Source organism: Staurois parvus, unplaced genomic scaffold (genome assembly GCF_062004578.1).
Source record: "Staurois parvus isolate SC_StPar_1 unplaced genomic scaffold, SC_StPar_1.0 ptg000172l, whole genome shotgun sequence".
In the NCBI taxonomy this organism is placed as follows: Eukaryota; Metazoa; Chordata; class Amphibia; order Anura; family Ranidae; genus Staurois; species Staurois parvus.
Genome location: NW_028317968.1, coordinates 6,471,515 through 6,485,608, shown reverse-complemented (window position 1 = coordinate 6,485,608; position 14,094 = coordinate 6,471,515). Strand labels below are relative to the sequence as shown.

The following is a 14,094-nucleotide window of genomic DNA, read 5'->3' as shown; positions in this document are numbered from 1 at the left end:
GAACGCGGGCACTGGGACCTGGCCGATCGCAACAAACGAGTTCGCGCATGCGCAGTAGGGACCGCGGACGCGCGCTTGGCACCAATGACAGCGCAGGGCGGGATATTTAAATGGCCCTGAGCTGTCATTCAGTGCCTTCTGGTCTTCCCTGTATCCTGTACCTGCGAACCTGTGATTTGTAAGTTGCTGACCCGGATTGTGCTCTGACCTTGCTATATTCTCCTGCCCAGACCCTTGCTTTGCCTGACCTCTCTCTTGAATGCCCCCTATTGGATCTGACCTGCTTTTACTGACCTGGCGTGTGACCCGACTATTCTTTGCCCGCTGCCTTGTACCGTACCGTCCTCTCTGTTACCGACCCGGCCTGTCTGACTTCGCACCTGCTCAGCCATCCATCCATCCATTCCTCCCAGTGGGGTCTTCAGACCTCCTCATATCAGGCTCTCCCCCGTGGGAGCCCTCGGCATATACCACTACCACTGACGGGTTTACCCAGTAGCCACGACCTGGTCTCGGGGTGCTTCAAGTCCATCCCCACCATCAGGGGCCCTGGTGAACAAGCACCTTGGGACTTAGATTCCATGCTCTGGGAACGCCTATTCAGTGGAGTGCTAGTGGTACCGCCGGGTGGTCCCTTACAATGTGACTCGTTAGTGTTACAAGATCTCAGGTGTGAATGGGAAGCAGGTATGTTAAATTTGTCAGATTTACAGTTATACAAGCTGTACACTCACTACTTCACATTGTAGCAAAGTGTCATTTCTTCAGTGTTGTCACATGAAAAGATAGAATAAAATATTTACAAAAATGTGAGCAGTGTACTCACTTCTCTGAGATACTGTATGTGTATTGCCAGCGTTAAAGAGTTAACAAAGGAGTTCCACTACACTTTGCCAGCAAAAAAAGATGTTTTGGAGCTAAAGTAAGTACCTGCATTTGACCTGGTATCAACTTTTTGCAATCCACTCTACAGCAGATCTCAGATTTGAGGAGGGCAAGGTAGCACAAGTAATTCAGCGGAGGGAGCATACCGATAGACATTGAGGGGTTTATTTACTAAAGCTGGAGAGTCCAAAATCAGACTCCCTTCTGCATAGAAACCAATCAGCTTCTAACCTCAGCTTGTTCAATGAAGCTTTGGCAATGAAACCTGGAAGCTGATTGGTTTCTATGCAGAAGTGAGTCTGATTTTGCACTCTCCAGAGACAGTGGCAAGTAGATGAACTTATCAGTCTTCTGCGCTTTTGTATGTCCATTCATAAGTTATGGATGGAGAGAAGACCTGTAAGTGTTACTGTGCTGCAGTTGAAACAAATTAGGTCTCCTGCTCTGCCAGAAATGACTGTGGTGTGGCAGATGTGGTTAAATCTCAGATTGTCATGGAAAGAAATGCAAATCTTTTGGCAGGTAAAACAGCTTCCCTATATGTATTCCATCTGTTTATTTAGCTGTTTGCTCAGAACTCAGCTTAAAATCCTGCCAGTGGCTTTACAGTTGAAAACTTACTTTTTAAATTGATGGAGGGGGCAAAGAGCAAATGAAACTTGGACTTTATAAATTTGAAAAAGGCATTTTTTTTCAATTTTGGATGGAGTAAGGGAGGGTTATAGCCCCTTTCAGGTTTTGTTTGCCATCTGTCTCACTTCCCTTCACTTCCCATCCCACAACCAAAACAGGAAGTGAAAGAAAATTCCTCCAAATGCAAGCCATAGACGGTTCGTTTATCGGCCGATTTTCGCACTGTTAGTGGGGCAATGGCATCGGCCGATTTTCGAAGTTCCTCCTCATTTCGTTTATCGGTCATTCTGGAAAATTCGTGAAAAACGGCAGATTTTCACAATCATTGGTGGTAACATTGATATACAGAACGAACAATGTTGTATTTTTCGGACAAAAAAATCGGCCGATAAACGAACCGTCTATGGCCTGCAAAAGTGAGGGAATTCTACTAACCCAAAAATTACGATTTTCAGTAACATAGAGAGGGTGAATCTCCCTAACCAGGACACAGACTGCAATAAAACCTGACAGGGGTTCTAATCCATCTCGACTCTATCCAAATTTTTTAAGAAAAGTTTGCCTTCATTTACTCTTTCATCTTGAACAACAAAGAAAACTTAGCTCTCCTATGCAGCTAGCAGTTTCCCGTCCGGATGTACCAGGTGATATCTTGAGGTATCAATGTTTCCAGCTGGTGATTCTAAAGCTGGTAAAAAGTAATCCGAGCGGCAGAAGAGCCACTGAATTACTTTTAAAGGTGGTGGAAGGGGGTCCCCCCTCTGCTTTTACCAGGCTCTCCAGAGCGATCGGGGAGCCCAGTAAGGATGTGACCAGGGGCTACCGGCTCTGAGCACACAGTGAGATGAACTGATGGTGTTCCTCCCACTGTGCAACCTCAGAAATCGGAAGGGACAACAATTTTGTTACTTACAGTTTTGGCTCTTGTTTACCTGGCTGTTTCTGCTGAGGGAACCAGCTGATCCGAACGATCTGCAAGCCATAGGAAATATCTCTTTATAAAGAGGACCTGTCACGGCCCATGCTGTCACAAGGAATGTTATCTGTCCCTTGTGATAGCAATAAAGTAAATACAAAAAAAATTAAAGAGATGGTGCAGAAATGTTTTAAATACATTTTTAAAAAAATGTAAAAGTGCCCTCGTCTGCCCGTCCTCACGCTCAAATGCAAACGCTAGTTTGGCACGCATAAGTAAATGGCGACACATGTGAGAGCAATATTTCTAGCACCATACCTCCCGTGCAACTATAAACTGGTAACCTGCAAAGGCTTTTAAAATGTCACCTATAAATACTGTAGTTTGGCACTTTTCCACATGTGTGCGCAATTATAGAGCAAGACATGTTCAGTATCTATTTACTCTGCGTAACATCATCTTTTATATTTTACCAAACAATTGGGTATTATATTGTGTTTTTATGCATTAAAGTTCATTAAAGTGTATTCTTTCCCAAAAAATTTAATTTGAAAAACCTCTGTACAAATATCATGTGACACAAAAATATGCAACACTCACCATTTTATTCTCTAGGGCGCATGTCCAAATCCACCCTGGGATGCAATTTCATGTGGCCCTCACACCTCTCCTGCAGCTGCAGCACCCCTCTTCCCCCCCCCCCCCTGCTTCTTCTCAGCAGCAGCACACGATAATATTTGTATATTTAAAATAATAACATTTCCAATAAAATGTACAATAGTTGTATGCTGGAATATCTGTTTGTCATTATTTTTCCTAGACTTCTACTTTCAGAGCTAGTTATTAAAAGCGGATCTTCACTGTATCTGAGCATCACAAACCAAATGCAAACTCCCCCATCCATCTGTGTCTCCATGCTTTATTTTGTTGAGAATTCACTTAAAAAAAACACCCCCTAGCATTTCTGGCTGTGGCCATCTTGATTAAGGGCAAATGATTAATGTAGCATTTACATCATGGAATTCATCTGCTCTTAACTCAAGCAAGAATATAGAAGAGTGTGCTTAGCTGAGAAAACCCCTCTTCCTCTCTTATATACTTCTGGGTTGTATGACATATTTGCCTAGGCAAGAGATTAGGAAGTAACTGAAAAATGTAAGAAAAAAGTTTAAAACAAGTAAATATGATATGCTTTTCTATCTATTAACTAATACTAGCAGCATGAGGATTAAAAAAAATCAATGTTGATTGGGAGTGTGAATTAGAGAGTAACATTTTACCGCTTCCGCGCCACCCTATAGGAGAAATACTGCTACAGGGCGGCACGGGTGTGCATAATCATATATGTACATGATTTTGCAGATCCGGGTAGGGGGAGTGAGCACCCTACCCATGCTGCCATTTGCAGCCTCGGCTGTTGGTGATTACTTGCCAGCACCCGGTGATTGCTGAGTATCTCTGATGGGGGAGAGACCTGTGTATAAACACAGACAGTGGCTAATTGGTTAGCATTTTCCGCCTGGCAGTACTAGGGTAATTGGTTCAAATCCCAGCCATGGCACTACCTGCTTGGAGTTTGCATGTTCTCCCTGTACCTGCGTGGGTTTCCTCCGGGTACTCCGGTTTCCTCCCACACTCCAAAGACATGCTGGTAGGTTAATTGGATCCTGTGTAATATGGCCCTAGTATATGTATGTATGAATGTAAGTTAGAGACCTTAGATTGTATGCCCCTTGAGGGTTAGGGACTGATGTGAATGTACAATATATATGTAAAGTGCTGCGTAAATTGATGGCGCTATTTAAGTACCTGTAATAAATAATCTCTCCCCTGTCAGATCCTGAACACTGCTTTGTATGGCTTTGCATAGCAGAGCCATACAAAGCAGTGTGCTTACAGTGAAGCACACACACAGCACATAATGTGAAACAGTACACAGTTAACCCTTTGATCACCTCAGATGTTAACCCCTTCCTGCCAGTGCCATTAGTACAGTGTCATTGCTTTTTATTTGCACTGATCACTGTATTGGTGTCACTGGGGATGTCCGTGACACCAAGTCAGTTCCTCTCAGTGTCAGAATGCCTGCCGCAGTCCCGCTATAAATCGCTGATCGCCATTGCTAGTAAAAAAGAAAAATTCCAGTATCTATACCGCCATTTGTAAATGCTACAACTTTCACGTAAACCAATTAATTTACACGCATTTTTAGCAAAGGCATGTAGTAGAATACATTTTGGCATAAATTTATGACGAAATTTGATTTCTTTAAATTTTTTTACTGGACATGTTTAATAGCAAAAAGGAAAAAATATTGTTTTTTTTCTCAAAATTGTTGCTTTTTTTGTTTATAGTGCAAAAAAACAAAAACCGCACAGGCGATCAAATACCACCCAAAGAAAGCTCTATTCGTGGGAATAAAGGACATAAATTTCATTTGGGTGCAGCGTTGCATGACCGTGCAATTGTCAGTTAAAATAATGCAGTGCCGTATCGCAAAAAATTGCCTGGTCGGGAAGGGGGGTAAATAATCTGGTGGGAAAATGATTAAAAATATATATAATGTTGGGAGGTTGTTAGTTTTCTAGCAAAAAAAACCCGGATATTTTCTACATGTAGGAGAGGAATGTAAGACTTGGCCCGGATTACAAGTACCTGGACAGGGTTTTATGGTGTGGCAAAGCTTTGAAAACATGGAACTGGAGCAGCAGAGATCACACAGACCTTCAGTCAGGTGAAGCAGCGACTTTCTATGTATTACATGCCCCGAAACACACCTCTCTACATCACAAGACTGTTGCCAGAGCTTCTCCCAGATCACATGACCGGCGGTTCCTCCTCTCGCTCTGCCGTAGTGCGCGGTGACGTCACGCCAGCGCTGCGCTCACGTTCAGTGATGAGGGCGACATAGAGACTGTACATGTCCGCCTATGACAATAAATAAGAGCGGGGCTCCTGGATGACATATCCCGGGGAGGGGAAGCGGCCTAAGTCTGGAGTGTGACAGGATTACGGCGCGCACACAGCATTACACTGGGCGCTTGTCACGGCCGCTCGGTGCTGGCGGACGTTCCCGGGCCGTAGAGCGGGGGAGGCAGTGTACACTGCTCGGGGGGGTCGGCAGAACATGGCGGCCGTGGAGCTGGAGTGGATTCCGGAGACCCTGTATAACACGGCCATCTCCGCGGTGGTGGATAACTACATCCGAGCTCGCAGAGACATCCGCAGCCTGCCGGAGAACATCCAGTTCGATGTGTACTACAAGGTGAGGAAGGGAGGGGGCGCTGTGTGTGATGAGATCATAGAGAGGTGTCAGCTGTAGTGTCTTTCAGGACATAGTGCACCTTTACTGTCACTCACTTTCACTGTGTATACTGACATGGCACACTTGATGCCCATTTCACTCACTAACCTTTCATGGAAGCTTTCAACTCTCAAAGTGGGAGTAAACTCAATAAATTCATTTATTTATTTCAGGGGTCCCCAGGAGGGTTATGCCATAGTGTATTAATACATTATGGCAGCTTTACCTGCCAAAGAGGCCCTCCAGTACTGGGCTGTTACTGATTTGATGGGCCCCAGATTCTTCCATCTTTTCCTGGTCTTCCTTCTAGGGTCTCTTCAGCTACTTTAAAGCGTTCCTAAACTCAGGACCCTGCATTCACTATATCTGGTCTCCCACAGTACACACAACATGGAAGTGCAATTATTTTAGTAAATATAAACTGCTAAATACCTTTTTCTCATCAGCAGTTAGATCAGTCTTGTGACTTCTATCAGTGTTCAGCTGAGCACTGGTTAAAGCTTGTAGGAGGAGTTTTCATTCTCCCCTGATTGTTCTTTGAGGCTGCATAGCCCCTGACCACTGTCTGGACAGTGCTGATTGGCCCTGTGCTGATCACATGCACTCTCCCAAGAATAAACTCTCTAGCAATACCCACCAAACTGAGCATGAGCAGTTTGGCTCTGTTCTATCAGCAGATTCATTGGGGACTGTAGAATGGTAGTGTCGGAGAAGACAGGATCAAACAGCCTTTATACGCAATGCGTAGGATTATTCCCTTAGGTTCCACAGTGAGTATAACAAGCATGCTTTACTGCACATACAGACTGATTTTACTGTTGTGGGTTTAGTAACACTTTAATGATACTCCTATGTATATTCACAGGAGTCACATTACTGTGGCACAGATCAGGGACATAAATGTACGCTAAGCTGTGCATGTGTTGCTCAGAGAACATGACAGGCAGGAGGAAACCTTTATGGCAGAAGAGACCGATAGGGTCTCTTCTGTCATAAATACCCTGCCTGTCAACTAGTGGTTTTAATACCAATTAAAGGCACAACTTTTATTATGTTACAACCACTGTCAGTTTTGCTCTGATCTTTGTCCCCATTGAGGATATTTTTCTGTCACTTCCTGTCCTGAAACAGGAAGTGAGGGGAAATCCCTATGAGGTAAGGGAATCCCTGGTTTTCACCAGAACCAGTGTCCCCATTGAAATTTTACTTTTCTTACACTTTCTTTTGGTGATGATATACAGCACACATGAAGAGCGGGAATATACATAATGGTGACACAGCAATAAAAACTTGATGTGTTTTTATCCCTCTCTACCCTGTCCAAAATCAAAAGAAGTGTTGCCTTTAGTTATACTTTATTGACAATTCAGAAGGTATCTTTAAAGTGGTTTTAAAGCTCAGACATGAAATATGAACAAAGCATATCCCTCTGTAGTGTGCACTTGTTTCAGATAAGGGCACTATGTGTCATTTCTGTCTGTTGCTTCCTTCCTCTGCTGTCAGAATGAGTCACTTCTGACAAGTTTTCTTGAGACCAAGAGAAAAAAAGTGCCAGGGGAGGGGCCTCAGCTCTGTTCCAGTGAGCTGTGTGGAGGGGATGTCTCTTCCCTCCAATCAGCTCTCAGAGCTCTTCTCACTGAGCTCTGCAGAGTGTCATTTCAGCTCTCTGCCCCATTTATTCTGAACTCTCAGACAAGCTTATTAATTCAGTTTTTAGAACAGCTGTAGAGAAAAGACTGCAGATAAACAGTGCCTGTTTATCTGCAGTCTTATTTTCTCTACAGCTGTTAAAAAAACCTTTTTATAAGATGATTTTTTTTCTGTCTCTGCGTGTCACCTCACTGGGTTTATTTAATGGTTTACAACCGCTTTAACATTTTTTTTGAATCAGCAGCATTCATTAAAGTTCAATTCTGGGATGAAATTTAATTTTCCTTCAATCTCATCACTGGGTTAAATAAAAACTTGATAAGCCCTCTCTTATCAGAAGCCATGGTCACATGATCATTCATTTCAGGCTTGTTCACTTCCTGGAGGGGCCTTTCTTCTGGGTAGCCAAGTGATGTGGACAATTCCCATTGGCTGGCCAGCAAAGTGACTCTCAGGGTCCAGGAGACTGTTAACGTTGCACTACCCACAATCTATGGGACCAGATATAGCATAACTAAAGGTTTTTTTTTTTCCTTCTTAGTTTTGGATAGAGTGGAGAGGGATAAGAAAACCTGTCAGTTTTTATTGCTCTTTGTGCCCCGGCTAGGGAGATTCGCCCTCTTTGTCCTGTTTACCATTCTCAAGAGTGACAGTGAAAGAGTCCCAAATTTTGGGTCGTCACTAACAGGAGTAGCAGGGAAATCCAGAGATGACCCCAGTTTGGAGGGATTTCTTTTAATTTTTCTGTTTTGGTTTGTGGGACAATGGGACACGGATGACAACCAAAAAAACAAAAACAAACTGACGGGTTAGAACCCTCCCTTACACTATCAAAAATGGTGGTGCGGGGTTGGAATAATATAGGTTTTGCCTGTAACTGGGCTTTAAAATGTATGTATTGCAGCACAACATAGGAAAGCGTTAAAAGGCAGGCTTATATTTGCTGTCTGTCACACTGAGGTAGATTTTACTTCAAGTAGAAGAAAAGGCTAAACTTGGCCCAAACTTTACCTTTTTGCCTCCTCATTGCCCCATCCATTTTTTTTTTTTCTTTTTAAATGATGGATCCAGCTTTCACTCAGTTCTGTGCTGCTGGTGGGTTTGATCTCTCTCTGCTGAGAAGCTCTAGAGAAGTGGATATTGGAGGGAGACTTCACTGCTGTTTGTGGTTCAGCTCCCTTGTTGGCCCTCCCGAGGAGTTGGAGCTTTATGGTCATGTGACCACATAGAAAATTATATTAAAAAAAAAAAGTGTTTACATCGCTGCTTATTAAAAAAAAATGTATGTGAAGGGGCAGGTGACATTTAACCAGTTACCTACTACGCTATAGCCAAAGGACGGCTAGAGCGTGGTTGTTTAGTTCTGGGATGATGTCCATGGACGTCATTCCAGAACGTGCCCCCCCAGCGGCGCACACCCGGCGCCGCTGGTGATTGCTGTGTCCTACGGACACAGATGATCACGGGACACGGTAAGTGGCCAATCACGGCGGCTTTTTACCATGTGATAAGCTGTGTCCAATGACACAGCAGATCACCGGTAAATGCAGTTGTCACAGTGTGAGGAAAGTACTGCTGATGACCGGCAATTGTCAGAGAAATGATCGGCACTGATGCTCAGTGCCCAGCAGTTCCGCCTACCTGTGGCCAGCTCCTCAGTGCCTCCTATCAGTGCTGCCTCAACGCACATCAGTGATTTAGAAAAATTACCTGTTTGCAAAATTTTATAATAGAAACAAAGAAACTTTTTTTTTTCAAATTTGTTTGCTTTTTTTTTTTTTTTTATATAGCGCAAAAAATAAACACCCAGCGGCGATTGAATACCACCAGAAGAAAGCTCTATTTTGTGTGTGTGTGTGATGGGAGTCACTTTGGGTGGGGGGCCCATGGAACACAGGTCACTTTGGAGAGGTGGGGAGACCCCTGTCTCAGCTCCCCATATCCCTCTTATGTGTAAGTCACCCTGTGTCTCTTAGGGGTACAGGGTGACTAATGGACGCTGAGAATGTGGTTGGAATTACTTCAAATGTGACAGTAATATTTATCAGTTATATGAAGACTATTCCTGGTTGTTGATTCTGAACTAGACATGTGGATTGAAGGAGCAGGACCGTCTGCTCTTTAGTGAGATCGTATTTCATCCAACCATTGTCTAGGTGTGAATTCACCTTTTGTTTCGGTCACCCAGCTAGCTAACCTAATTAACTTACTTTTTAGAATGTTAAGTCTATTTCTGTATATAGCTGCCTTTGCATAGGATCATGTGATCAGTCTCAGTGTGTTTTGTATAAAAAACCAATTCGAGTTTCCAATAAAGAGTTCCATGTTTATACAGACTGGTGTCATCTAGTCTTGTTTGGTCAGCGGTGGTGTCCGTGGATCTGTGTTCAGACAGGGAATCCGGAGTCTAACGGAAATACCCTAGTGCAGTTGGGGTCCGGTTCCGTTACACTGTGAAAAAAAACAATAAAAATTTCATATTTGTACAGTGTCGCTTGACCGCGCAATTGTCATTCAAAGTGCGATAGCGCTGAAAATTGGCCTGGCAGGAAGGGGGTATAAGTGCCCATTAGGCAAGTGGTTAAAAGTTGGATTATTGTTAAGACTGTTTCTGGTTTCCTGTTCTGTAGAGGCTCCATCCTCTATGTAGTGCAAGGGCCTGTCTGAATTGGTGCTAAATGAATCCTTTTTGTAGCATTATCTTCTAATTGCATAGTTCTGTTAACTATAGAGATTGTACAATCAGATGTCTGTGTCAATGGCATCAGTTTGAGGCACTTTGGAGATCATTCAGAATTTACTGACAGAGCATTTACAGTTGTGCTTTTTTTTTTTTTTTTTTTTTTTTTTTTATATAAAGGAAAACATGAGCAGGCAAAACATATTTGTTTTGTTTCTTACGGGATTAATATCAACTGTAGGCTATAACAGAATGGCACAATTATAACGCAAAACATGGCAGCAAGTAAATAAATGAAATGGCCCCTGTTTAAAAGGCTGCATACCCTTAGTTCTTAATACTGTGTATTACCCCCTTTTTAGCATCAATTACTGCATGCAGTCTTTTGTAATAGTTGTCTATGAAGCTCTGAATTCCTTCAATTGGCATTGCTGCCCATTCGTCTTGGCAAAATACTTCCAGGTCATGCAAAGTCTTTGGTCATCTTCCATGTTTGTGATCTCCCCAGAATGGCTTGATGATGGGAAAGTCAAGAGACCAGTGATATTTTTTTTTTTTTTGCCAACACTCGGTTGCATTTTTTGGTGCCCTAGACTTCAGTGAAAACGCATAACAAATGCAGTGCTTATGTCTGTGACACGTTTCCGCTGTGTTTTTGCTGGTTTCTCTCACTTGACAACAGACACCTTCCAAAAACACAATGCATGAAATGCATTAAAAATCGCAAAATGCATCAACAGCAACCTGCATAGGTGTGAACTTAGCCTTAAATTGGCCATATGCTAGTAGGTTTTCAGAAAAACTTTTTAAAGAAAATTCTCAGTACATTCAATGACTTGATTGAATGTTGTTCTAAAGTACTTAGAAATTATTTTGCTTTTAATATTCAATTTGGAATTAATGTAATTTCCGCAACAAAAAACACATTTACTATTAGCATTTTTTTTAGATATCAAATATCCTATCCCGCATCTTCAAATTTTCCCATCATTACAGTTGAAAATGAACGTCCTTTTTGACCACACTTGTGATTAGAAAATCAAATGTTCTTAAAACAAAAAATTTTGAAAACAATTCTGCTTGTATATGGTCAGCTTTTGAAAGCTGCAGAGCTACAAGGTCTTCCTCAGCTCTTGTTCCATGATGATGCCTAATTTTTTGTTTTCCCCTTTACTATTTGTCTCGGTGATGATCAACAGGACAAATAGGGTTAATCTCCACAGTGGAGAGGCAGACCATAATAAAAAAAACCGACATGGGTTCTAATCCCTCCCTATGCCATCCAAAACATGAACTTTTGGATATACATACTTGTTAGAATAATATCCAGTGGTCCTGGCATGAGGGCCCTTGTTAAGTCCATTCCCTTTGTCCTTGGAACACATTATGCAGTCATGATCCACTGTTGCCTCCATCAGAAAACTTTTGTCATGAGTTCCATGCAGCCGTTGCTGGAGTAAATGTAGAAAAGAAGTGGTGGCAAAGAAGCTCCAGGAGATCATCAGCACTGAGATGCCACAAAGGATGAATAATGATGAAAACTCTATTTTAACCAATTGCCCTCCAGAGGATTTAAACCCCCCCCCCTTTCTTGACTACGCCATTTTTTGCGATACGGCGCTGCATTATTTTAGCTGACAATTGTGTGCTCGTGCATCACTGCACTCAAATGAATTTATGTCCTTTTTTTGCCCTCAAATAGAGCTTTCGGTGGTATTTGAGGCGTTTAGCCTCTGCGTGGTGGTTTTTTTTGTTTTTTTTTTTGCGCTATTCAAAAAAAAAAAAACACAAACAACTGCAAATTTTGAGGGAAAAAAAAAATATTTTTTACTTTTTGCTATTAAACATGTCCAGTAAAAAAAAAAATCTAATTTTGTCATAAATTTAGGCCAAAATGTATTCTGCAACATGTCTTTGCTAAAAAAAAAAAAAAAAAAATTCCAATTCGTGTAAATTGATTGGTTTACTTGAAAGTTATAGCGTCTACAAATGGTGTGTATGGAATTTTTTTAAATTTATTTTTATACTATACTGACACTGTACTAATGACACTGGGCAGGAAGGGGTTCACATCTGGGGCGATCAGAGGGTTAACTGTGTGCTGCACAATGTAAGCGCACTGTTCTGAATGCATACAAAGCAGTGTGCAGGAGCTGACAAGGGAGAACTGTATTGTTTACATACAGGTCTGTCCCCTTCTGTGATCGCTGGGTACCTGCAGGGAATCACCGGCCGGCACCCAGTGATTGACAGCTGAGGCCGCATGTGTGGCTCTTGCGCACCCCCTACCCGGAAATGCAAAATCACGTGTGTGTGTATATATACGTGATAATGCGTACCCCTGACACCCTGTAGCAGTATTTCTGCTATAGGGCAGCGGGAAAGCGGTTAAAGAGGTTCTACAGCTTAAACATTTTTACCTTTTTAATGCATTCTCTGCATGAAGGTAAAACATTTGTAGGTAGCAGTTATCCCCCCTCAACCCTTCCTTTTTATATTTACTTGAGTCCTCACTCAATCCAGTGCTCTGCCTGTCTGTAGCAGCTCTCCCCTCTTTCACAGGCCTTTGAAGAGGCAGCAGGATCCATTGGCTCCCACTGCTCAGGCAAATGCTGTGACAGGAGTGGGAGCAGGACCAAGCTGTGCTGTTTGTGTCTATGGGCACAAGCAGCCTTGCTTAGGAGTAAGCCTGCAGATGTGCCCCCATACCAAGCGGCTTGCAGTGGAGGCATACCATGAAGAGGAGGAGCCAGGACCCGAGAAGAGGAGGATCGGGACCACTCTGTGCAGTTTCATTGTACAGAGCAGGTAAGTATAAACCTGTGTTGTTTTTTTTTTTTTTATAATCACTTAATAAAATCATTTGTTTGCTATACAGTGCTTTAGCAAACTCCATTTCAGTTTTACAGTGACTTTAATTTAATGTAGTGTTCTTTCTGTGAGGAATGTTCTTCTGCAGTTACTTTGTGTATGTGCTAATTGATTTAAATAGTTGAGATGTTTTCACACTTGACCAGGGCACATAGTTGTAAATCCAATCCTGAGCTGTTTCCAGGGAATACAGTTTATCTGCTCAGTGCCTTGGTTTTTCATTCAGTCTTTGCTGTAAGATAGCTGTTCTTCCTACTTTCCTGTTGTCCGTGATCTGAGAATATCATTTGATTATGCTCCATGTGTAGGCACACTATTGCGGGTTGTGCAGCCTGTGCTTGCTCGGCAGCCCATTCAATTAGGTGTGCACAAAAAAAGTGCATGCACCTTTTTGAAAACGCGGACGCAGGGAAACACATGTTTTATTTTTGTTTTTTGTTTTTTTTTTTTACCATGAAGTTTCCCTGCAGTTTCTGCACTCGTAATTATACTGCAGGCTAAGATGCATGGGGATGCTATTCAGCACCGCGTGTCTCGTAAGGGGAGCCCGATTCGGCTGCGGGTGGGTGTGGGAACAGATGTGATACCCACATAGGAACCTAGCCTTAATACACGAACAGGTGTTCACAAACCCACACACTTAAAGTAGATCTTTATGCAAAACTTTTTTTCTTTTTCATTTTGAACAAAGTAAGGGAGGATTATAACTCCTGCCAGGTTTTTTTTTTTGGCCATCTGTGCCCCATTGGGAGATTAGCCTTCATTTTCTGTCCCATAGCCAAAACAGGGAGTGAGAAGAAATCCCTGCAAATTAAGGGAATCCCTTGGGGATCACCAGAACTAGTGTTCCCATTGAAAGATCTCCCCTCTATTACTGTTGTATGGCAACCCATAATTTGGGACTTTCTTTCACTTTCGTTGATAATGTAAATGAGACAGAGAATGTAAATCTCCTTAATGAGAGCACAGACAGCAATAAAAACCTGAGAGGGGTTCTCGCCCATCTCCATTCTGTCCAGAACTCTATAAAAAAAAAAAAAAAAATAATAATAATTTTTGCCTTTATTTATACTTTAAGGTGTTGAAGATCTGATGCTTTAATAAATAATTTCAGACCTGTTTTAGTGAAGTAAAAAAAATTCTTCTTGCTGCATT

General features: G+C 42.3%; 1 protein-coding gene across 1 annotated transcript in view; it reads left to right on the top strand.

Annotated features, from left to right (window-relative positions):
• The first annotated feature begins 5,300 nt into the window (after positions 1–5,300).
• Positions 5,301–14,094, top strand: part of APPBP2 (amyloid beta precursor protein binding protein 2) — a 66,488-nt gene continuing 57,694 nt past the window's right edge. The window contains exon 1 of the mRNA XM_089676628.1: positions 5,301–5,699. Within this exon, the coding sequence (XP_089532754.1) occupies positions 5,562–5,699 (138 nt within the window). The 5' untranslated portion in view covers positions 5,301–5,561. The remainder of the gene's footprint in view (positions 5,700–14,094) is intronic.